At 43.3% G+C, this 25,670-nt stretch overlaps 1 protein-coding gene across 1 annotated transcript in view; it reads right to left on the bottom strand.

Moving 5' to 3' along the window:
• Positions 1 to 24,481, bottom strand: part of LOC124612634 (cell division control protein 6 homolog) — a 33,154-nt gene extending 8,673 nt beyond the window's left edge. Inside the window, exons 1-7 of the mRNA XM_047140931.1 lie at positions 24,091 to 24,481; positions 23,835 to 24,005; positions 10,526 to 10,725; positions 10,234 to 10,400; positions 9,910 to 10,156; positions 2,253 to 2,424; positions 1,968 to 2,173 (exon numbers count right to left, since the gene is read on the bottom strand). Coding sequence (XP_046996887.1) covers positions 1,968 to 2,173; positions 2,253 to 2,424; positions 9,910 to 10,156; positions 10,234 to 10,400; positions 10,526 to 10,725; positions 23,835 to 24,005; positions 24,091 to 24,325 — 1,398 coding nt within the window. The 5' untranslated portion in view covers positions 24,326 to 24,481. The remainder of the gene's footprint in view (positions 1 to 1,967; positions 2,174 to 2,252; positions 2,425 to 9,909; positions 10,157 to 10,233; positions 10,401 to 10,525; positions 10,726 to 23,834; positions 24,006 to 24,090) is intronic.
• Between the last annotated feature and the right edge of the window lie 1,189 nt (positions 24,482 to 25,670).

Here is a 25,670-nt window from a genome sequence, read left to right as displayed (position 1 = left end):
CAGATCTTTCAGTATTTGTATATTCATGGTTGCATGGCAATGAAGTATGTGGGTTATGTATCACAAACAAGCTGCCCACTTAGCATTCTTCAGTACTTAATTACTAAAAATTACTATTACTCTGTACAAATCTGAATTAATATATTCTGCATGTCTTCTCATCACTGTCTTTAAAATTGTCTGGATTTATTACAGTACTAGTATCATCTGCAAAAAAAAAAAAAAAAAAAGGTGGAAGGTCATTTATATATACGAGAAACATTGGTGCTTCTAAGATTGAGCCTTGTGGAACCTGGAAGTTCTCCCCAGCCAGAAGAGAAGTCCCCTACTTAAATTGGTTGAATTATCCAGTACAACTTTCTGCATTCTTTTGATTAGGTATGACACTGGTTGGCTATACCACCAATTCCATAAAATAGAACATCAGTTCATCTAGGAGGCTATTGCGACTCACAAATGCCTTAGATAGGTCACAGAAAATACCAATAGGTGGTGTTTTATTACTTAATTCTTGTAAAATTTAGTGTGCAAATATGTAAATGGCATTCTCAGTTGAGCAACTCTTCTAAAATCCACACTGATTTACTAGGAAATTGTTGCTCAGGAGGGTTACTATTCTAGAGTACACCATCTTCTCAAACACTTTGAAAAAAAAAAAAAAAAAAAAATGCAGCTAGTGAACACGATTGACATCTCTATCACCAATAACACATCCCACCTCCGATTGTAGAAACAGGCACTGCACTTAAGATTTCATTTCAGTCAACAGCAGACTGCTCTATTTCATGTCATACAGCTCACAGCAGTGCTGAGCCAGCACTGGTCATTGTGCAGCAGGACCTCTATGAAACTCACCTGTGGGTGCAGTTGCTACTCTTATTCCATCAATGTCACCCCCAAAAGTAGTATTTTTTTTTTCTTTAGTCAGGCTGTTCCCTGCACCAACTATGATCACCCACCCCACAAACAAAATCCTTACACAAATTTTTTATGTCCTCCATCATCTAGATAAGACTAGCAATCTGCTTTACAATACTGTTGACACAATACCATGTCCCTAATGTTTTCTGTACCATCTGGTCTACTCCCTTGCTTTGACTACCTATCTCTTGATATCATTTGGCACGAAGTTTCTTTGCTGGAAGTCTTCTGCACCCTAATGTCATCTGCAGCTATATGAAGCTCTTCCCCTCCTAATACAGGCAACAAGTCGAACTTATTGGGTATTGGAAGCTCAAGTAGATAGCTGTTCCCTTTTGCCCATTACTGGTTACCTTTATCCAGTTCCTACTCCCCCCCCCCCCCTTCAAATTTAACAAAATCTAATTCAGCATGAAGGCACGAATCTTTACTTTCTGTTCAGCAATTCACTTGTCTTTTTTGCAGAGCTCACATTTCCATGCATGAGGCTCATTGAGTTCCCATTTAATTCCCCACCACAACTGCCCCAATGGAACTCCAACCGACAATCTTCATACACCACTCCTTGTCTGACTACCTCATGGCAATATCAACACTTATGATACATTGCAACAAGAGAATTAACACTTATCTATGTGCTGCAAAATCAGGTCTACAGTTTAGCATTTTAGGTGTACAATATAATTCCAAAAATATTTTGGCTTAAAGCAAGAACTCGGCACTTAACTGCACTGTGTGTTCCAAAGTTGGTAACAGCAAATGTAATTTTTTAATCACCTTATAACAAAAGTATCACTTGTCACTTGACAATGTTTACTACTAGCAAAATACTGCTTGCTTTGTATGACAATTTTACTTGATTACAAAATATTTGTCAAGGTGAAGGTGATATAAAAGAACGCTCTTGCATCACTTTTCCCTACAAAAATTGCCTATTTTTCAGTAGCAATAAAGAAATATCTACCGATTACTACCAGTGCTGTATAAGTGCACAATACATTGTTTAACTTAGAATTACTGTGGGTATATAAATAATAAATGCTTACCTTTGCTAAAGAAATGTCCTTTTTTGGTCCACTTTTCAACAATAGTAACAATGTGCAAACAAGAACCTTTTGTTGTATAGGAAATGCACTTTCTTCATTAAGGGTTTGTGATGTCCCATAAATGTTATTCAAAACATCCATAACTAGTTTAGTATCAACACCTCCAGTGCTTTTACGTGGTGATCTTGGATTGGCTGAATTTGATTCTGTTGGAAGACACCTTAGTTTAGAACATGAAAATTATTTGCATTTTCAAATGTGAGGCGTGTTTTCAGTACTACATACCATTTTGTGCAATTGGCTGTAATGGCAATGGGTCTGCCTGAAGTCTAGATTCTGCAATTTCAATTACTCGCCGTCCAATGTCTAAAGCACGTCTTGCATCTCCTGACACTGATGCAACTTTTGCAGCTAGAAGATGCACTACAGCAGGACTGAATATCTGGTTTACATTGAACTGAAAGAAGAGAAATGTGGACATTAGAAGACATAAAAATAAATATGCCTGGCTCACGGTAGAAGATTTCAAACTGTAATTAAAAAGAAACACAATGACACTTACATGAAAACAAAATAATGTTTGCTTCAAAGCTTCGAGAGATTACATAAAATAATCCTTTAAAAAATTACATATCTGTTAATAAGCAATCAGCACAAATGTTGAGTTGAATCTGTATCATAAGCATTTCATTTCCTTACTCAGAAGTACCTAGCGTAGTAGTAGTAGTAGTAGTAGCAGCAGCAGCAATGATACAATAACTCATCAAGCAACTGTACTCCTGCTATTTGATGTGAAAAAAAGCTGCTTAAAACTATAAATTGACAACAGTGAGATTTTTGGGGAAAATTTAATCATATAGTGGAAAGATAGGCTAATGGTAAACAGAGGTGGTGTATTTGTCACAGCAGACAAATACAAATCCACCAAGGCAATAACTGAAACTGTATGTGCAACTGTCTGGGCAAAACTCAATACAATGGGTGTGCACAAAAATTTAATTTGATCCTCCTGTCTACCACCAGACTCACCTCCATATGTAACAAAAACTATAGAGGAAATCCAAGTTCACTAGCACGTACCTTCCCCACCCCAACCAATGTCATTACAGGAGACTCTCAATCCAGCCATCAATTGGGATAATAACAGTTTTGTAAGTGGTGGATGTGTCAAGATGTCCTATGAAGCAATACTAAAGCATTCCCTGATAACTACCTTTAACAGATTGTTCAGAATCCCACTCCTGATTCAAATACTTTGGATCTAATAGCAATAGACGTGACCTCTTCCCCAAGATCCATGCAGAACTGTTTTTTTTTTTATTATTTTTTATTTTTTTAGGGCGCACAAAACTGCTATGGTCATTAGCGCCCAGTCCGTGACTTAGGAAACAGTAAAAAACCGAAATTGAAAACCAGCAGCAATGGGAACGAAAGTCATAAAATTGGAGAAACTAAAAGCAGAAGGAAGGCTTAAAAATCCACTACAGAAAGGGGTTGGTTGTCCCCAAAAAAAGTTTCAAATGACTGACGTCATTTCACTGGCAATAATAAACTGGAGAACGCGGTCGGCTGAGCGCGTGTCATCTGCTAAAATCGACGATATATCAGGCAATAGCAGTAGACGGGAGCGTAACGGATTAAAATAGGGGCACTCAATTAAAAGGTGTCTTACCATCCACAGCTGAGAGCAGTGGGGACATAGTGGGGGAGGATCGCCACTTAAAAGATGTCGATGGCTAAAAAGACAGTGACCTATCCGGAGACGAGTTAAAATTATCTCCTCCTGACGACGCGTTCGGGAGGAAGAGGTTCAAGCACAAGGAAGAGCTTTCACGTCCCACAATTTATTATGGGGAAGTGTCGACCAATGCGCGTGCCATAAATGAACAACACGACGACATAAAACGCTCCGTAGATCGGCGAAGTGAATCGATTGAATAGCTGGCCGAAGAAGAGAGACTGCAGCCTTGGCTGCAATATCGGCCGCCTCATTTCCACAGATACCAACGTGTCCCGGGAGCCAGAGGAACGCCACCGAGACGCCCCCCAGGTGGAGCAAGCGCAGACAGTCCTGAATCCGGTGGACCAGAGGGTGCACAGGATAAAGAGCTTGGAGACTGAGGAGAGAGCTGAGAGAATCTGAGCAGATAACGTACTGTATCCCCTGATGGCGGCGGATGTAGTGGACAGCCTGGAGAACAGCGTAAAGCTCCGCAGTATAAACTGAACACTGGTCGGGAAGCCGAAAGTGATTTGGGGTGTCGCCAACAATATAGGCACTCCCTACACGTAACGATGTTTTCGAGCCGTCGGTGTAAATAAATGTGGCGTCCGTCATTCGTGCACATAGAGCAGCAAATGCCCGACGATAAACAAGTGAAGGGGTACCATCCTTGGGAAATCGACAAAGGTCACGGAGCAGGCAGATCCGGCGACGGAGCCAAGGCGGTGCTGTACCCCAAGTTGTCAAGAAGGTTTCAGGAAAGCGGAAGGAAAGAGAATGGAGCAGTTGACAGAAGCGGACTCCCGGTGGTAGTAGGGAGGAGGGGCGGCCTGCATACCCTACATCAAAGGAGGCGTCGAAAAAAAGGTCATGGGCTGGATTAGCAGGCATGGAAGACAGATGGCTAGCATAACGACTCAGAAGGACTGCTCGCCGATTGGACAGCGGAGGTTCAGCAGTCTCAGCATAAAGGCTTTCCACAGGGCTGGTGTAAAAAGCTCCAGACACTAAACGTAATCCATGGTGGTGGATAGAGTCAAAACGCCGAAGAATAGACGGCCGAGCAGAGGAGTAGACTATGCTTCCATAGTCCAATTTCGAGCGCACTAAGGCGCGATAGAGGCGGAGAAGGACCACTTGGTCCGCTCCCCAGGAGGTACCATTCAGGACACGGAGGGTGTTAAGGGATCGCAGACAGCGAGCTGAAAGATAGGAAACGTGGGAGGACCAGCACAGTTTTCTGTCAAACATAAGACCCAAGAATTTAGCGACGTTGGAAAACTGAAGGTTGACAGGACCTAGATGGAAGGAGGGCGGAAGAAACTCCTTACGTCGCCAAAAATTAACACAAACGGTCTTACTGGGAGAGAAACGGAAGCCGGTTTCAATGCTCCAAGAGTGGAGGCGATCGAGACATCCTTGAAGACGTCGTTCAAGAAGGCTGGTCCGTTGAGAGCTGTAGTAGATCGCAAAATCGTCCACAAAGAGGGAGCCCGAGACATCAGGAAGGAGACAATCCATAATTGGATTGATGACAATGGCAAACAGTACAACACTCAGCACGGAGCCCTGGGGTACCCCGTTTTCTTGGGAGAAAGCACGGGAGAGAGTAGTGTTCACCCGCACCCTAAATGTGCACTCTGCCATAAATTCGCGAAGAAAAAGGGGCAGCCAACCTCGAAAGCCCCAAGAGAACAGTGTGTGGAGGATGCCTGTCCTCCAACAGGTATCGTATGCTCTCTCCAGATCAAAAAGTATTGCTACTGTTTGGCGTTTCCGGAGAACATTGTTCATGATATAAGTGGAGAGAGCAACAAGATGGTCAACTGCAGACCGATGCTTTCGGAATCCGTATTGGGCAGGTGTTAAAAGACTGCGGGATTCCAGCCACCACGCTAAACGGTAATTCACCATACGCTCCAAAACCTTACAGACACTACTCGTGAGAGAAATGGGGCAATAGCTAGAGGGGAGATGTTTGTCCTTTCCAACTTTCGGAATAGGAACGACGATAGCTTCCCGCCATCGTCTGGGAAAAGTACTGTCGGTCAAAATTCGATTATAAAGGCGAAGGAGGTAATGCAGACTATGGATTGATAAATGCAGCAACATTTGGATGTGGATACCATCCGGTCCTGGGGCGGAGGAGCGAGAAAAAGAGAGTGCATGTTGGAGTTCCCGCATGGAGAAAACAGTATTGTAGCTTTCGCGATTTTGAGAGGAGAAAGCAAGAGGTCGCACTTCCGCTGCACGTTTCATCAGGAGAAATGCTGGCAGGTAATTTGAAGAGCTCGAAATCTCAGCAAAGTGCTGACCCAACGAGTTAGAAATTGCGACGGGGTCCACTAAGGTATCATGCGCGACAGTGAGCCCAGAGACCGGGGAGAATCTAGGCGCGCCTGAGAACCGTTGAAGCCGACTCCAAACTTCCGAGGAGGGAGTGAAGGTGTTAAATGAGCCAATAAAGAATTTCCAGCTTGCCTTCTTGCTATCGCAGACGACACGACGGCATCGCGCACGGAACTGCTTATAGTGGATACAGTTGGCCAAAGTAGGATGGTGGCGGAAAACGCGGAGAGCACGTCACCGCTCACGTATTGCATCACGGCATGCCTCGTTCCACCAAGGAACTGGGGGGCGCCGGGGCAATTCGAAGGTGCGTGGTATTGAATGTTCCGCAGCTGTAAGAATAACGTCGGTAATATGGGTGACCTCATCGTCGACGCTGGGAAAGTGATTTGTCGTGGAGGCAGACAAAAATGTAGGGACCCCAGTGTTGAGGCAAACTAGATCCGCTTCGTGGAAGACGTCTAGCAATAGTGAGCCACGTGGACAAGGATCTGGAGATCCCCAAAGCGGGTGGTGGGCATTGAAGTCCCCAACCAGCAAATAGGGGGGTGGAAGCTGACCAAGAAGATGAAGGAGATCAGCTCGTGCCATTGGTGTCGACGATGGAATGTATACAGTACAAAGAGAGAACGTGTATCCGGAAAGGGAAAGACGGACGGCGACAGCTTGGAAGGAAGTGTTTAAATGGACTGGGTAATAATGGAGAGTTTCATGGAGAAGAATCATGAGTCCTCCATGTGCTGGAGTGCCTTCAACAGAGGGGAAATTATATCGGACGGACTGAAAATGAGGGAGAACAAAGCGGTCATGGGGACGCAGCTCTGTTTCCTGAAGACAGAAGATGACTGGCGAGTAGGATCGTAAGAGGATCGACAATTCATCCCGATTGGCTCGAATACCGCGGATATCCCAGTGGATAATGGACATAGGGTGAACAGAAAATGGAGGAATGTGACCAAGGGTGTTGTCAACTCAACGACTGCTCAGAGCTTGCGACTGACAGCATGGAATGGCATTCAGCCGAAGGCAGAAGCTCCTGATCCATAGGTTCGTCAGGAGCAGCTCCTGCCACCAGTGATCGGCTGGTTGATCGGCCACCAGCAGCGCGCCTCGGCGACACAGAAGACGGCTGAGGGCGTTTTCCGCCAGGTGGTGCTGTAGATGGGACACGCCTTGGCGGAGGAGGAGAGGAACTGGGTTTCTTTGTAGCCTTCTTGGAAGTATGATGTTTAGATGAAGGAGGAACCGATGGTTGGGAAGTTGCGGTACGTAAAAACTCTTCACGAGTATGCTCTTTTTTCGAAGTCTTGGTGTCACTTTTGGGCTCGAGATTTAGCAGAACCCGACAAAGGGTGAGCCATAGAGTGGGCAGGCGAAAGTGGTGAGGTTGAACGGGCGATCTTTGCGCTGGCGGATCTGACGACCGTGGCACTAAAGGTGAGGTCGCAAGTCTGCGTGGCGGCCTCCTTTGTTGGCCGAGGAGAAGCAAGGACAGTGCTGTATTTTCCTGTCTGAGGCACGGTGGGCTGTCGACTGGTGAATAATTTTCGAGCAGCAAGGGTCGAAACCTTTTCCTTCACTCTTATTTCCTAAATGAGCTTTTCGTCCTTAAAAACAGGGCAATCTCGAGAGGAAGCAGCGTGGTCACCCATACAGTTGATGCAGCGAGGGGATGGAGGTGGACAAGCACCCTCATGGGCATCCTTGCCACACGTAACACATTTGGCCGGATTGGAACAGGACTGGCTGGTGTGATTGAACCGCTGACACCGATAGCAACGCGTAGGGTTTGGGACGTAAGGGCGAACGGAAATTATCTCATAGCCTGCTTTGATTTTCGATGGGAGTTGAACTTTGTCAAATGTCAAGAAGACAGTGCAGGTTGGAATGATGTTCGTGTCAACCCTTTTCATAACTCTATGAACAGCCGTGACGCCCTGGTCAGACAGGTAGTGCTGAATTTCTTCGTCAGACAATCCATCGAGGGAGCGTGTATAAACGACTCCACGCGAAGAATTTAAAGTGCGGTGCGCTTCAACCCGGACAGGGAAGGTGTGGAGCAGAGAAGTACGCAGCAATTTTTCTGCCTGGAGGGCACTGACTGTTTCTAACAACAGGGTGCCATTCCGTAATCTGGAACAAGACTTTACAGGACCTGCAATTGCGTCGACACCTTTCTGAATAACGAAACGGTTGACCGTGGAGAAGTCGTGACCTTCGTCAGACCGAGAAACAACAAGGAACTGTGGCAACGATGGAAGAACTGTCTGTGGCTGAGAGCAGACATAGTGGAAGGTGAGGAAACCATTGCGGAAGAATCCCCCATTATTACCGGCGTCTCTGATGGCACACTCCTCCCTTGTGGGGGCCCCTCTCTGAGGGCACTCCCGCCTTAGGCGATTGTTCACACCTCAGGTCACACCTCCCGACAAACGGACGGAGGGACCAATCGGCACTTGCGGAAGGTATCAGCTCGGGTAATCACCCCTCCCTGGGCCTGGCCGTTACCAGGGGGTACGTACGTGTCCTACCTGTCTACCCGGGGCGGGGAATTACGCGTTACCCCGTCACCGGCTACGCATGGAAATGCGTGGGTCGGCCTTCAGACACGCACAGGGAGGAAAAAAAAGAGAAAGGAAAAGGAAAGAAGAGAGGTCTCAAACGCCGCAGCGGAGAAAAGGGCAAAGAGAAGAGGGAAGGAAAAGAGAAGGACAGAGGAAGGACGAAGACTTGCAAGTGTAGAAAGCAAGGAATTTGTAACAGTTTCGAGCGTCCGTCTCCAGACGTAGGCACAAACCATACTCCCAGAGGGGGAGAAAGGGAAGGAAAGAGCCAGAGGTGAGGGAGGGGGGGGGGGGGGGGGGGGCGAAGATGGGGGACGGTGAAGGATGCGGAAAGGGAAGGTATGCAGCCTGGAAAGGAAGGAGGGTCACATTAGCTCGGGGTCCCGTGCTCGCTATGCACGTGTCCACAAAAGAGTTGTGGACCCCCTGGGGGGATGCAGAACTGTGTCAGTAACAATGAGGCAGCTGCAGCAACAATGATTACGAAAGTACAAAAGGCACTTATAACAAGTAGAAGCACCTAGATAAAGAGGGAGTAGTGTTGCATCTCAATAAGGAATTCTTTAAACATTCAGCTCTGAAGAGGATCATGTAGAAGACATGGTAGTTTCGTCATGCGGGTGCTTCATATTCCTATTTTCAACAACACAATCTCAAAAACACAGGTGTCCACAATTATACTAGTTCGTCTTGCTCTTGTTCGTTTCTTTTTCCTATCTCCATGTTTTGCCACCCCCATTTGCACTGTACATCCTCATTTCTACTCTACACATTTCTCCTTTTTGTTTACACATCTGGAGGACATCATAGAAACTTTTGTACAACCACAAGGACTCCTTGAAAATCATGTTAAATTCTTCTGAGTTTATATAGACTCAAATTCCTGAAATTTTCCAATAAATTAACACATTTGCTCTATGAGCACAATTACATTCATTCTGTTTGAGATACCTTATTACACATAAGCATGTAACATATTCTCCGACTTTACAACAAACAGATGCCAAGGATACTGGATTGTAGTTTTGTGCAACACCTTTGCCATTCTTCTTGCTGGCTAATGTGACCTGTGGTTTCTTCCAACTGCTCAGCAAGATTTTTTGGTCAAATGATCTACAGTAAATTTTAACTAATATGTTACATCCACTTTATTTTCAAATAATTAAATTACTTCTTGCTGAATCAGCTGTTATTAAACGAATTGATGAGGGGAGTCAACCCAATAAAGAGCCTACTCTCAGTCAAATAATCACTGCTTTTGTTTTTATCCTAACTTAACTAAATTTGTGTAATATTAAAATCTTACCTCTGATAACCTTGAAGACAGTATAGTTACAATCTGCTGTTTTGTATATGGTGGGAAATGAACAAGCTTTGGCTTCAATTCCACACGAGCTTGTAACCTAGGAAGTACTCGGTCAGTTAAATCAAGTGCATTTGCAATACCTATTAAGACAAGTTTTGAATCAGGTTTTGATGGCCATTCAAACAATGTATACAGAACGGACTGATTTCGACTATCCAACTGGTCTATTTCATCCAAAATAAATAATCTGCAATAGAAAAACAGATGTTAAATCAACACACAACCAAAAAATAATAGGTTATTTTCTCATTACATCTTACTCACATCATTTTCCTGCTGCTGCAGAGCAACTTTTCAATGATCTTTACATATCCCTTAACAGTTTTTGTTGAGGTCTTCAGATTCAGCTCCGAACATATTCGTGAATATATTGTTTGTGAAGTTTTTAATGCCGTGCAGTTTATGTAAACTGTTCTGTAACCTTCATTAATCTACAAAAAAGGAAGGAATTTTAGGAAAACTAACAGAGCAGTTAAACATGTTACCATCATTAACTCAAATCACGTGATAAAAGCAGTACTATTAATTTAAAAATGCACACTGCTTTCAGGCCCACCTCTTTCAGTCCCATTATCTTTTTCAGGCAAGCTGACTTTCCTGTACCTGGAGGACCAGACACATAAACAGTTCCTGGCTTTCTCTGAAGTAAGTGGTCCTGCAGATAATTTTGGAAGAATTCCAGTTGCTCTTCCCTTCCAGGTAATCCATTGTAGGACGTGCAATGGAGAGCCTTTCTTGCTTGATGAAAGGCAGGATCTGAAAAGAGGGAAAATGAATGAATATAAGTAGATTTGTACCTGTTAGTATGCCAGGTGATAATAAACTAATACAAATTACTACATTTCTTCAAAATTTGAGTAACATTATGCAAAGAAGGTCAAATAAACTTTAGTGATGAGACACACAGATACTGTGGGGATGAAGCCCTAGAAACATAACTATAGAAAATACAAGAATACTGGGAATGCAAAAATTGCAATAATTTAAAATAATGCAATTATTTAACCTCACGCAAGTGCGCCACCACAACAACAACCACCACCACCACCACCACCACCACCACCACCACCACAAAGCATCTTACACTTCCACATAGCTTTTAATGAGACCATGGTTAAAGAGGCAAGCTTAACTCTCTGGTAATATACTAAAGTTAGACTCACTGAGAGGTGGGTTGGGGAAAAGGATCATCTTGTGGGTTATACACACAGTGGAGCAAAACACCTAATTTCAAGTTTAAATAAAAATCAGATGGATCAGGATAAAGAAACTATATTAAATTGAATGGTATCTATACAGTGGAAATTTTCATTTTTTAAACAGTGTTTCAGTCAAATAGTATCCTCCACATCAACGTATAGTCAAATGCACTTCGGAAATTCTGCATAACTAATGACTAATTCTTTAGCAGTAAGACTAGTTTCTTCCTGCATTGCAGTTTTTGGGAGGTGAAGACCTCAGCTGATGTTCAGCCATCAAATGCCATAATACAAAAGGCCCACACAGTGTAAGGTCTGGCGATCACGCTGGGCAGGCGATGTTACATGAAAAACTTAAGCATCTAGGAAACTTCTGTTTCAGCACTTTGAGAGAAACCTGAATTGCGTAAGCAGTGGCTCCATCTTGCTAAAACCAGATCTGGTAAATCTGCAGCTGATTGAGACTTACTGAAAAAAAAAGTGTTAATCAAGCATGTATGATTGAAGAGTTTACTGTCTCACTTGCTCTTCTTTTTTTTTTATTCTGGATTTACAATGTGAGTACATTTTTCCAGCACCTATTCTAGATTACAGTAAGTCACTAATTATTGTTCTCCACTCTTCTCTATTTGTCCATAAATCTTCAGGAATGATGTTCTTCCTCATTGCTGACTGAACTCCCTGTATCCATGTATCAGGTGGTCGTCCCCTTTTTCTTCTTCCAATTGGTACCCAGTCGATTATGCATTTTGGTAGCCTTTCCTGTTCCATTTGTCCGATGTGTCCATACCATTTAAGTTGTTTGTGTTCGATGAAATCAATAATTGAATTTTTACACTTCATCTTGTCTCTGATTACTTCATTTCTTATTCTTTCTCGTCTTGATATTCTTGCTGAACGTCTCCAGAAATCCATTTCTGTGGCTAATAGTTTTGATTTCAGTTGCCATTTTGTTGTCCACACTTCTGAACCATATGTAATAATGCTCCTAACTATTGTTTTAAAAATCCTTATTTTGTTATCAGTTGTTATGTGTTTGTCCCAGAGAATTCCATTCAATAAAGAGATTGTCGTCTTTCCAGAATTTATTCTTGATCTAATTTCTTTGTCCTGTTTCCCATCATTTGTAATTTTCACACCTAAATATTTATATTCCTCAGTAGCTGTTATTGTTCCCATCCCTTCTTCTAATATTAAGTCTCCATTCACTCCACCAATTACCATGTACTTTGTTTCATTCATGTTTACATTTAGACCTGATTTTTTATATTCTTGAATCAATTTTCTGGTCATATACTCTATGTCCTCACAGTCTTGGGCTATAATCAGTTGGTCATCTGCAAATTGTAACGAGTATATTGTTCTATCATTTATTGGTATTCCCATAGCGTGACATTTTGCTCTTCAAAAAAGCAAATACAAATCATCCCAAATCTTCCAACCACACATGACATAGTAGTAATAAGGTCATTATGTAGTGTTTTTTCAAGAAGTTCAAAATCATTCTGTCCACCCCTGTACAGGTAAAATCTCAAGTCCTGTTGAAAAATTTGATGCACATTCTAATCAACTGAAGAGGTGTAACATGTTCTGAGCAGTTCTCTTTACTGACAGCTGAAATAAACACCTTACCGTGTTAATGTTGTTTGGGGTATGGATGTTATGTGGCCTTCCTTCTCTTCCCACAGGGGGAACGTGGAAGCATCTCCAGAAAGCATGCTGGGCAGCAAGCAACAACAGAAAATAACCGTTTGCCAGAAATGATGATTGTAAGGCGGGTACCAGGTTGAGATTCATTGGGAGAGTGCTTAGAAAATGTAGTCCATCAACAAAGGAGGCGGCTTACAAAACACTCGTTCGAACTATACTTGAGTATTGCTCATCAATGTGGGATCCGTACCAGATCGGTTTGACAGAGGAGATAGAGAAGATTCAAAGAAGAGCGGCGCGTTTCGTCACAGGGTTATTTGGTAACCGTGATAGCGTTACGGAGATGTTTAATAAACTCAAGTGGCAGACTCTGCAAGAGAGGCGCTCTGCATCGCGGTGTAGATTGCTCGCCAGGTTTCGAGAGGGTGCGTTTCTGGATGAGGTATCGAATATATTGCTTCCCCCTACTTATACCTCCCGAGGAGATCACGAATGTAAAATTAGAGAGATTAGAGCGCGCACGGAGGCTTTCAGACAGTCGTTCTTCCCGCGAACCATACGCGACTGGAACAGGAAAGGGAGGTAATGACAGTGGCACGTAAAGTGCCCTCCGCCACACACCGTTGGGTGGCTTGCGGAGTATAAATGTAGATGTAGCATAAGCACAATCTTCATCCCTCCACAGTTGGAATTCGTCAAGATTACAGTACGCACTAGCTTAATGTCAATTCGATGTCTTAGTCAGCCCTCATTTTGATATAATTATTTCAACCTTTCATTATAGCAGAGTGCGTGAACAAAACTTCTCACTTACTCAAAGATATAATTTATGTAAATATTTTGATCCACCTGCTTTTTTTTTTTTTTTTTTTTTTTTTGAATTAGTGAGGATGTTTTGAAACACACTTGAGTATTCATGTCTCCAATGGAATGGCAGAAAAAGACCATACATGTACCACATCAACACCAGTAACTCTTCTGAAAAATTGTTATGATCTATGACTGAATCACAATTCGAGAAGTTTCTGACAATGTTGACAATCAACTGGCTCAAGCTACAGATGTTTTTGGTGTGGGACTTGTGACAGCAAAAATTTGTTCCAAAATTTCGGAATTTTGAACTCTGCAACACATTAAAACCTCCACCCTAAAAGCATTAGGGTGAAGGAAGGACATACACAAAAATTTAGATCAAATGATAAAACCCACCCTCACAAATAAAACGAAAATAAATCAGTTGATGAAGCATTGTCAAATAAAATTAGCGGCAACGAGTCCGGTAACCCAAGATTTCGTCGCAGGGCAGTCAAAGTGAGACAGTGCACCAGAATATGGGCCACTGTCAACCGGATGACGCATCGACACTGAGGCAGGTCTTCACGGCACACAAGATAGCCGTGGGTCACCCACGCGTGGCCAATTCGGAGCCGGGAGGTAGCCGTGGGTCGCCCAAGTGTGGCCAATGTGGAGCCGGAAGAGAACCAAAAAGTCCCTGCGAAAGGCCAACAGGGCACACATTCGTAGTCTCCTTAACGGCACGCAGTTTATTATGCGTACTGAGACTACGCCATTCCATCTCCCAAAGCTGAAAAACCTAGCGACGTAAAAACAAATGCAGGTCAGTTATTCGAATGCCGATCTCCATAAGCACTTTCCATATAGCCTGTTTGGCCAGCCTGTCAGCAAGTTCACTGCCTGGGATTCCGACATATCTTGGGGTCCACACAAACACCACTGAACAACCGGACCGTTCCAGGGCATAGATGGACCCCTGGATGGTCACTACCAAAGGATGACGAGAGTAGCATTGGTCGATAGCTTGTAGGTTGCTCAAGGAGTCCGTACACAGAAGAAACTACTACTCAGGGAAGGAACGGATATGCTCAAGAGCACGAGATATAGCCACCAGCTCTGCAGTGAAAATACTGCAGTCATCGAGCAAGGAATGCTGTTCAATAAGTCCTCCATGGACATATGCAAAGCCGACATGACCATAAACCATCGAGCCATCGGTGTAAACCACTTCACGGCCTTAGTACATGTCAAGAATCGAGATGAAGTGACTGCAGAAAGCCGCAGGGTGAACAGAGTCCTTTGGGCTATGTGAACGGTCCAGGCGAATCTGCGGCCTAGGTGTACACCATGGAGGTGTACCCAATTGGACCTCGAGTATACGTGGTAAAGGCAATGACTCCAGACAGAAGGGATCGCATGCGAACTGCAATTGTAAGCCCAGACCTGGGCCACCGATGCGAGAGATGAACCGCCGTGGGTGGGAAAAGGAGACGGTAATTCGGATGAGCAGGAGAACAACGAACGTGTGAAACGCAACTGGCGAACAGTTGTGCACACCTGACCTGCAATGGAGGGACTCTGCCTCCGCAAGGACGCTGGTCACCGGACTCATCCTAAAAGCTTCCATCGCTAGTCGAACGCCACAATGGTACACTGGATCGAGGAAACGCAACGCTGAGGGTGCCGCCGAACTATAAACCGGACTCCCATAGTCAAGGCGGTATTAAACAAGAGCTCTGTATAGCAGCAGCAGGTAAAGTGATCAGCACCCCAGTTGGTGTTGCTCAGGCAGTGGAGTGAATTGAGGTGCTGCCAGCAGTTCTGCTTAAGCCGAAGAAGGTGAGGAAGCCAAGTCAATCGGGCATCAAAAACCAGTCCTAAGAATCGATATGTCTCCACTACAGTTAGTGGATCGTCATGAAGGTAAAGTTCTGTTTCTGGACAAATGGTACGATGCCGATACAAGTGCATAACACACAACTTTTTTCGGCCGAAAACTGGAAGCCGTGAGCGAGAGCCCATAACTGCGCCTTGTGGATGGCTCCCTGTAGGCGCTGCTCAGCAACACCAGTACTGGTGGAGCAGTACGAAATGTAGAAGTCGTCTGCATACAGAGAGGTTGAGATGGACGGCCCTACAGCAGCTGCTAGACTATTAATGGCCACTAAAAATAGCGATACACTCAATACAGAGCGCTGCGGGACCCCATTCTTGTGGATATGGGGGGGAACTATGGGAAGCACCAGCTTGGATACAGAAAGTACGGCCCGACAACAGGAAATTCTGGATAAAAATCTGGATTGGACCTTGGATACCCCAAGACGTATAATGTGTCAAGGATATGATGTCACCAGGTGGTGTCATACGCTTTGCGTAGATCAAAAAATATGACAACAAGGTGTTAGCGTCTGAAAAAGGCTGTCCGTATGGCAGACTAGAGGGACACAAGATTATCACTGGTAGAGTGACTCTGGCAGAAGCTGCCCTGACATGGAGCCAGTACGCCACATGACTCCAGGACCCAACCCAACTGCCGACACACCATACGTTCCAGCAACTTACAAAGAACGTTGGTGAGGCTCATGGGCCGATAGCTATCCACATCAAGCGGGTTTTTACCAGGTTTGAGCACCAGAACAATGGTGTTCTCCCGCCACTGCAAGGGAAAGACGTCATCGCACCAGATCCAGTTAAAGATGAGGAGATGGCACTTGTAGTCAGGCGAGAGATGTTTAATCATCTGACTATGGATCCGATCTGGCCCAGTAGCTGTGTCGGGGCAATGTGCAAGTGCACTGAGGAGCTCCCACTCCGTAAATGGGGCGTTATAGGATTCACTGTGGCATGTAGTGAACAAACTTTCCTTTCCATCCGCTGTTTGAGGGTGCGAAGGGCTGGGGGGGTAGTTCTCCGATGCAGAGGTTCTAACATACTGCTTAGCAAAGTACTCAGAAATCACGTTTGCGTTGGTACATAGTACGCCACTGATGGTAATGCCAGTGACACCTGTTGGGGTCTGGTACCCAAACAGACATCTGATCTTCGACCAGAATTCAGAAGGTGATGTACAGCACCTCGTGGTCAACATGTACCTCTCCCAACACTCCTGTTTCTGTCGTTTTATAAGCTTGCATACACAGGCATGGAGCTGTTTCAAGGCTATAACGTGCTCAATGGAACAGTGCCACTTATGTCGCTGGAGAGCTTGCCAACACTCTAACTGCCTCAGCGACTTCAGGCAACCAACAATGAACCGTTTTTCGCTGGGGGCACCCTAAAGAGTGAGGGATCGCATTTATGCAGCACAAACGATTGCGGTAGTCACCTCCTCAACCATCACATCGATGTTACCATAAGAGAGAGAGTCAACGGTGACATTAGAGGTGAAAGTTTCCCAGTCAGCCTTGTTTAAGCCCACCTGGGCATGTGTCTGAGGGCATGACACTGGAGCAGTGACAGGAAGATGGGGAAGTGGTCACTACCACACAGGTCGTCAAATGCTCTCCAGCAGATAGATGAGAGAAATCCTGGGCTGCAAATTGATTAATCAACGGCTAAGTAACTACCTCGAGCCACAATGAAATGTGTGGCAGCCCCAGTACTTAAAGAGGCAGAGGTCGAACTGAGACGGTAAAGTTTCGACATCTCTGCATCGGCCAGTAAGCACGGTGTCACCCGACAAGGGGTTATGGACATTAAAAACTCCCAAAAGTAGGAAAGGTTTAGGGAGCTGATCAATTAGTGCAGCTAATACATGCTGGGGTACTGCACTATCTGGAGGAAGACATTCATTGCACACTTATTTCCTGAGACGTCCATATTCTGACAGCCACAGCTTGAACAGGGGTTTGAAGGGGCACAGTTTCACTACAGACTGATTTTAGGACATAAGTGCAAACTCCACCTGACGCTCGATTATAGTTGCTTTGGTTCCTGTAATATCCCTTATAGCCTTGGAGAGCAGAGGTCCTCATTGCCAGGAACCAGGTTTCCTGGAAGGCAATGCAGAAAGCAGGTGTAAAGCTTAACAGTTGCCGTAGCTCAGCCAGGCAGTGGAAAAAACCGCCGCAATTCCACTGGCGGGTGACATAATTGTGAGACTGGGAAAGGCATGGAATATTCAATGAGGCAGTTTACACCTCAGGGTTACCTGCTGCCACCAGCTTTTTGCCTGGGCAGTCTACATTCATTGTGTCTGAGGGTTTGGTGAGATCCAGGTCTCCAGGTCCTCAGACGCCAGAATCTCCACCCCATCCTAAGACACAGAGCTTGTAGATAGCGGAGCTGTGGGTGCCACTGTAAGTTCCTTGTTCTTACGGGTCTTCTTTTTCAATTTCTCAAGCTTTTCCTTGGGTTTCCTGGCTGGGAGGACTTCACTGAATCAGTCTCCGGGACAAGGGATGAATGTGAAGCCCTGTGACCAGCTGATTTTGGGCTCTTCAGCCGCTGGCGGGTGTCATCTTTCCCATTAGCAGAAGCTTGGGAAGGGAGTGACCAAAGGGACCCCTTTCTGGCGAGAGGAGCTGACTGGAATTCATGGAACTGATGGAGCTACAACTATTCTCATAGTGGCGGCATATGCGGATGTCATAGCCACAGGATGTAGGCACTCCAATTTCCTCTTAGCCTCAGTGTAGGTCAGTCGGTCCAGAGTCTTATATTCCATGATTTTCCCCTTTCTGTAAAATCCTGCAGTCTGGTGAGCAAGGCGAATTATGCTCTCCGCAATTGACACAGGTGGGGCACATGGAGTATTGGGATGCGATGAATGTCCACAATCTCGACAGGTGGGGCTGGAAGTACAGCGGGAAGATATATGGCCGAACTTCCAGCACTTTTAAGCACCTTATCGGGGGAGGGATATATGGCTTGACGTCACAGCGTTAGACAATCGCCTTGACCTTCTCGGGCAATGTGTCACCCTCAAACGCCAAGATGAAGGCACCCGTGGCAACCTGGTTAACCCTCAGACCCCGACGTATGAAATGAGCAACTCGCCAGTCTAAATTGGCGCGTAGCTCGTCGTCAGACTGCAAAAGAAGGTCCCTGTGGAATATATTACCCTGGATTGTTTTTAAGCTCTTAAGAAGCATGATGGTAACAGAAACTTCCCTCAACTTGCCACAAGCAAGTAATGCCCATGACTGGGCAGAGGATGCTGTTTTCATCAAAAGTGATCCAGAGCGCATTTTAGACAATCTCTCCACCTCCCCAAACTTGTCCTCCAAACGCTCCACAAAAAACTGAGGCCTCATCGACATTGAAGATTCCCATCAACTCTCGCACATACGAGGTACAGGGATTAATAAGCTTCACTGCCATCCTTGGGACTGGGACAATGGACTGGCATTCCTCCCATGGTGTGGCCAGGGAGGTGAACGACTTGGGGACATGTTTCTTAGCTCTTAGATTTTGCCCGCTTAGAGACTGATGGCGGCAGATCACCAGCAAGAGATTATGAACTACGCTTCATGGCGTATCATCTGCCTTGATGCCACCCACTCCGACCAGGGGGCCTCCCCACAGGTGCCACCCAGCTGCAGCAAAGGCCACCTGGCAGGATGCCCGTTGCCGAGGGTCCCGTCCCTATGCCCCAGGGTGACGGGCATCTTCTCCTTTGCATATGTGGGGAGTTAACGGCACAGCCATTAGCAGAGTGATCACTGTGTTGTCAGGGGGCCACAACCAACAGGCTACATGGTGGCCCCACCACAATGGACTGGTTACCGTGCTGAATATGATTGGTGGAAAACTTACCCAGGAAGGTGTCCTCACCAAAGAGATGGAGAATGGGCACGACTGCAATGTGATGACAAGAAAGTGGGCTAAAGATCTCGATGCACGGTGAGCACGATGCACCACGTAAGGTGCCCTTCCCCAATTAGCCCACTCTTTGGGAAAAAATTTTGAAAAATGGAAGTCAAACCCTACAGGGGACCATCACATAAAGGCTGAAACATGTGAGACTCCTTTTAGTCGCCTCTTACGACAAGCAGGAATACCTCGGGCCTATACTAACAACCGGATCCGCAAGGGGGTGGGGTGGGGGTGTAGAATGATTACAATCACTTTAAATTTTTGGAGTTTCATGTCCATGAGAGGAAGTGACATTTGCTACAACAATAACCGCAGCAAGTAAGTTTCCCTGTATAGTCCGATTTAAACTAGTTGTGATGCTATACCAAACATTGTCTGCAGGCAGCCATCTTGATGGCAATACAAAATCACTAAAGCCTCTTACAAGACCCACATAAAATATCTTTTATACAGGTATGATATATGTCTTTACAGTTTTTATATGCATTTCATAAATACATGGCACTTCAGTTTTATCAGGAGCAGGTTTTTCACAAGAAAAAAATTTTCAACACTGCATGCAGCATAAAACACAAATGATTCAACCAAGTAAACATTTTTATTGGGAGCTTATATGTATAGGATATGAAACTTATTAACATTAACTTTTTTGTAAAGCCATAAAGAGTGGAAAAAATCCCCAAACAAATCAAATTCGAAGTTCGAGTTAGCACCAAATCCTTAAATTTAAGGTCATTTCACTGTGGTTAGGCATATATACTGCCATAAATTTAATGTAATATCAACTGATGTTATCTGTATTTGATTTCAGATAACTCCTGAGGGGTTACACTGCACGCAGTCTGCATACTTAAAACTCACAGGCCCTTGCTCAAACACTAATTACAAGGGCTTTTGTCCTGTACTGAAAATCTACGATAAAATAAAGTATGATCAATCATAATCCACAAACAGATCCTTTGAATGTCTTTCCATTGCCTCAAAAACATTTCCAAACTTTGCCAATTTTTTGCTCACTCAAATGAGAACCTAGCCTTAAAGAAGAGAGTAATATTTCCAAAGACAGGGGTGAATATTACTAAATTATCATATGAATATAATGGGGAAACATTCCACGCGGGAAAAATATATTTAAAAACAAAGATGATGTGACTTACCATACGAAAGCGCTGGCAGGTCAATAGAAACACAAACAGACACATACATACACACAAAATTCAAGCTTTCGCAACAAACTGTTGCCTCATCAGGAAAGAGGGAAGGAGAGGGAAAGACGAAAGGATACACAGACACAAGCTACAAATGTCTGCTAGTGTCTGTGTATGGGCAGGTGTGCGCGCGCGAGTGTATACCCCTTTTTCCCCCCTAAGGTAAGTCTTTCCGCTCCTGGGATTGGAATGACTCCTTACCCTCTCCCTTAAAACCCACATCCTTTCGTCTTTCCCTCTCCTTCCGTCTTCCCTGATGAGGCAACAGTTTGTTGCGAAAGCTTGAATTTTGTGTGTATGTATGTATGTGTGTTTGTGTTTCTCTCGACCTGCCAGCGCTTTCGTATGGTAAGTCACATCATCTTTGTTTTTACTAAATTATCAGTTTCATAAGTAATGGATGCAAAATAGAAGGGTTGAAAAACTGGTGGAAGAGGACCTTTAAGAAAGTCAGTTTGGTGGGTCTCAGAAAAAAGTAGACCCCAGGGCTTATTTTAAAAGATACAATGAAGAAATTCAAAATTACGTTTATAGCATTTGTGTTTAATGTTCTCATGCCACACACACAGTTTGCTGCATGTTTTATTTACCACATTCCCATAGAATTTAATACATTCCCACTTCTCCCAATCAAAGATCCTTTATTGGCCTGAGCTGACCTGCCATATTGTCAGGAGGGTGTAACATAATGTTGACATTTAAGTTTTTTCATAATGCTGACTATGACTGGAAGGAAAATAGAAAATACCAAGCGGAATGACAGTAATCACTATCCAGAAGATAATCACACTCCTGTTACTTTCACATTAACACCACAAACACCTTTCTCTGCCCTGCTGCTGCATTTCAACAAAATCAAAATGTAAACCATTCAAAACCAAACAAATAAGAAGAGAACACAATGTTTATTGTTCTGCCATACAGCAATAGCTCAGCTGATCAAGACAAGTAAGGTGTAGAACCACAATATAAAGTAAGATACTAACAAGAGTGCTATATTCCATGCAGATAGCTTCCCAAATTCAGTTCACCTGTGTTGCGTGACGAGGAACGCATCCAATCGCACAGCACAAGGGAATGGTTTTTATGGAATGTATGACCCTTTTATTCTTTTGACATTGAACTTTTGGTCCCATGGCAACAGTGGAGGATAATGTCAGATAAGCAATTTTACTTTTTACACCAGATGACGGAATTTTAAGTGTTCCACAACTGAATGTTGCACAGTTTCTTCATTTTACAAAATGAACTTATACAGTTGAAGACGATCCTTAGCAAGCACTCTGTGTTAGTAGCTTATTTTAGATTGTGGTCCTACTCCTTACTTGTCTCTATCAGCTGAGCTAATAGGGTGAGGATGACCTCAGATGGTCAAATGATTTTACTTTATACACCAGATGATAGAATTTTTTGTGTTTGAAACCAACCCCGTATACAATAAAAGATTGTCGATTAATCCAGCTGTTGTGTGGCTACAACCACAGGGCTACCTAAACCAAGGGTGGGCATGCGGTGGTCCACGATTGGTTCCAATCCAGCCTGTGGAAGATATTCCGGATGAACGCGCAATGAATGTGCCCTATAAGGGGCTAGGGATGCCATTCATATTGGTGCGTTAACCCACAAACATTTACATTTTGATTTTATTTACTAGGAGCACTGCTGCATCAAATGCCAAGTTCACTCAAGAGCTTAAGTATGTGAATCAGGCCAGCTTGTCACCAAAGGTCGTCTATGTCTTATCTAAACAGTACACTTCTTATCATGGGTTCATGGTAATAAGATAGTGCTATTCAGCAAGTGACCATCTAACTCAGCTTGCCCTTTTATCATTTGATATCCTGCAGAAGAACAGATGAAAGGAAACATGTAGATTTCATATTGTTAGATTTCTGAAAAGTGACATGCCCCACTGCAGACTTAATGAATGTACGAACACACCGAATAGGTTCCCAGACATGTGAGTGACTCAAAGATCAAGTAACAGAAACTAGTGCCTCATCCACGACATCGAGTGTTCCTCAGCGAAAGATATCGTCATGAGAGCACAGGAAAGTGTGATACGGCTACATATTCTCTATATACATAAATGATCAGATGGACAGAGAAAGCAGCAATTCTGCAGCTCTTGGAGGATTCAAGATGACTTAAACAATTTCTAATTTGTGTGATGCGAAGGGCAGCTAGCTCCAAATGTAGAAAAATGTAAGTTATGCAGGTAAGTACCAAAAACAATCCTGTAATGTTTGCGTACAGCATTAGCAGTGTTGTACTTGACAAATCACATCAATTAAATATCTGGGCGCAATGCTGCGAAGCGATATTAAATGAAACAATCATGTAAGGATTGTGAATGGTCAGCTTTGGTTTCCTCAGGGAATTTTAGGAAAGCATGTTCCATCAGTAAAAGGCACATCTAGAACACTAGAGCAGCCTGTTCTGGAGCAATGCTCACGTTTGGAATCCCCATCAGGTCAAATCAAACGAAGACATCAAAGCAATTCAAAGGCCAGGCTGCTAGACTTGTTACCAGTATGTTCAATCAACAAACAAGTATTATGGAGATGCTTCAGGAACTCAAATGGGAATCCGTGGAGGGAAGATTTTCTTTTCGATAAACACTATTGAGAAAATTTAGACCCCCACATTTGAAGCTGACTGCAGGGCATTCTACTGCTGACAACATATATTTCGTGTAAAGATCATGAAGATAATATCTAACATAAAGCAAGATATTGGAAAATACTGGCAAACTTAAAGAAAATTAAAAACACATTTTCACTAATCACTGTTTCAATAAATTATCGCAAATCTAGATTCGTGGATTGAAAATTATTGTCAAGCTACATGGAGAGTAGTGTTTTATTATGAAACATGAAGACTAGCAGCCAAGTACTGAAAGATGAACAGAAAATTTTTAAATGTACAAAAATTTTTCTTTGAAAAATACCATTCTGATCAGGTAAATATTAGGCTACTAGCAGCAAATAATCAGCTACATGATGAAACTGACGCAGCAATCATACAAATTTACACTCAGATGTGTGTGAAAAGAAAAGAACAGGAGTTATATTTTATCGTTTCTATGTCGACTTGCTCTCGTGATAGTGTGTATCTTGACTCGTTACACAATCCTGAAGGATCTTCTTGATGGCGTATAAGGAACACAATGAAAAGGAAATGTATATTAACATACCTGAATCGAACAATTTTTTTGGGGTTAAGTGTTTCTCGTCTTGTGAATCACTTCTGGCTTTTGGACTAGTTAAGTTCAGTTTCATCAGTAGTTGGGATGGAGTAGTAGATGGGGTTGTTGCTGATACGCATTTCTCTCTCTTTGGAGGACTCCCGCCATCAATTTGACTACCTGAAAAATTCACATGTTAAGGCTAGCGTCTTTCATACATATAAATCACTTTAAAAAAAGGGGGGGGGGGGGGGGGAGAACTTACCAGCTGATTTCACTTCATTGCTAGTACAGCGTTTCCTTGCCGCAATACGATTCTCTGTATCTTGCTGCGGATTTTCACTAGCAATTCCTGTCTTTGAGTTACAGTTATCTCCACATACATTCGTTCGTGATGCATCAGTATTTTCTTTGCATGTACCGTAGAAATCTTTCACAACCAAGGTTCTCTTGGGATTCTTTCTCACCTTAAATCTCAGATTCGTCTGTACCATCGCCATTTTTGTGGACTTCGTTTTCTAGTTCAGTTCGTAAGCAGACACACTGATAAGCGTATAAGAGACACCGGAATTATGGCGTTGATTTAATACCACACACTTTCACATCCACATTGAAAGGAACACTACATTTGGCGCGAAAAACGCGCGGTAACGCTTGAATCGATAGCCGAAACAACCATCAGTATCGATAGAACAGAAGAAACATTTGGATATGTTTTTTCAAATTTGTATTTATTATTAGTATTATTATTACTGGCCCTTGAATGCTCCAATTACAGCGTATTGTTATTAGTGCATAAGTAAATAATATTGTTCTTTACTCATTACGTCACATTTCCCAATGACACTTCCTTATTTCTGCGTAGATTGGGTTGTATTTTGCAGAACACATGTACATACGTGTAGAATAAATAGCAGCATTAAACAATCTCTAAACATCCAAAACTCTGATCGGTAGCAAAATGTTGCTTACTATTATTACTGCATATCGTCTCTTGCGTTATTCTGAATACTTTGAGCTCCCATGACGTAACTGGTTCAGATCGACAGTTTCGTAGATACATACATTAAACCTTATTCCATAGATCATGAATCCGACATTGCGCAATGATGCGGAACGTCTCATTTAACATAAGTTTTCGTTACACAAATTAATTGATTAATTTTTTTACAATTACTACTTCATATCTAAAAATTTATCTATTGAGTAGATTGAGTTGTCATTCAGAAATACTTTTAATTTGCTTTTAAATGTTGGTTGACTATCTGTCAGACTTTTAATTCTATTTGGCAAATGACCAAAGATTTTTGTTGTAGCATAATTCACCCATTTCTGTGCCGAAGTGAGATTTAATCCAGAATAGTGAATATCATCTTTCTTCTAGTGTTGTAGCTATGCACTTCGCTGCTATTTTTGAATTGCGATGGGTTATTAATGACAAATTTCATAAGTGAATATATATATTGCGAAGGTATTGTGAATATCCGTATTTCCTTGAATAAATGTCTGCAAGGTAATATTGGGTGGGCTCCAGCTATTATTCTGATTACACACTTTTGTGAAATGAATATTTTCTCCCTTAATGACGAATTACCCCAAAATACGATGCCATATGAAAGCAATGAATGAAAATAGGCATAGTAGACTAATTTACTGAAATGTTTATCACCAAAATTTGCAATAACCCTAATAGCATAAGTAGCTGAACCGAACCGTTTCAGCAGATCATCGGTGTGTTTCTTCCAATTCAATTTCTCATCAATGCACACACCTAGAAATTTTGAGTATTCTGCCTTAGCAACAGACTTCCGCTCATAGTCTATATTTATCAATGGTGTTAAGCCA

The sequence above is a fragment of the Schistocerca americana genome, chromosome 4, assembly GCF_021461395.2.
Source record: "Schistocerca americana isolate TAMUIC-IGC-003095 chromosome 4, iqSchAmer2.1, whole genome shotgun sequence".
In the NCBI taxonomy this organism is placed as follows: domain Eukaryota; kingdom Metazoa; phylum Arthropoda; class Insecta; order Orthoptera; family Acrididae; genus Schistocerca; species Schistocerca americana.
This window is presented reverse-complemented; position numbering and strand designations above follow the sequence as displayed.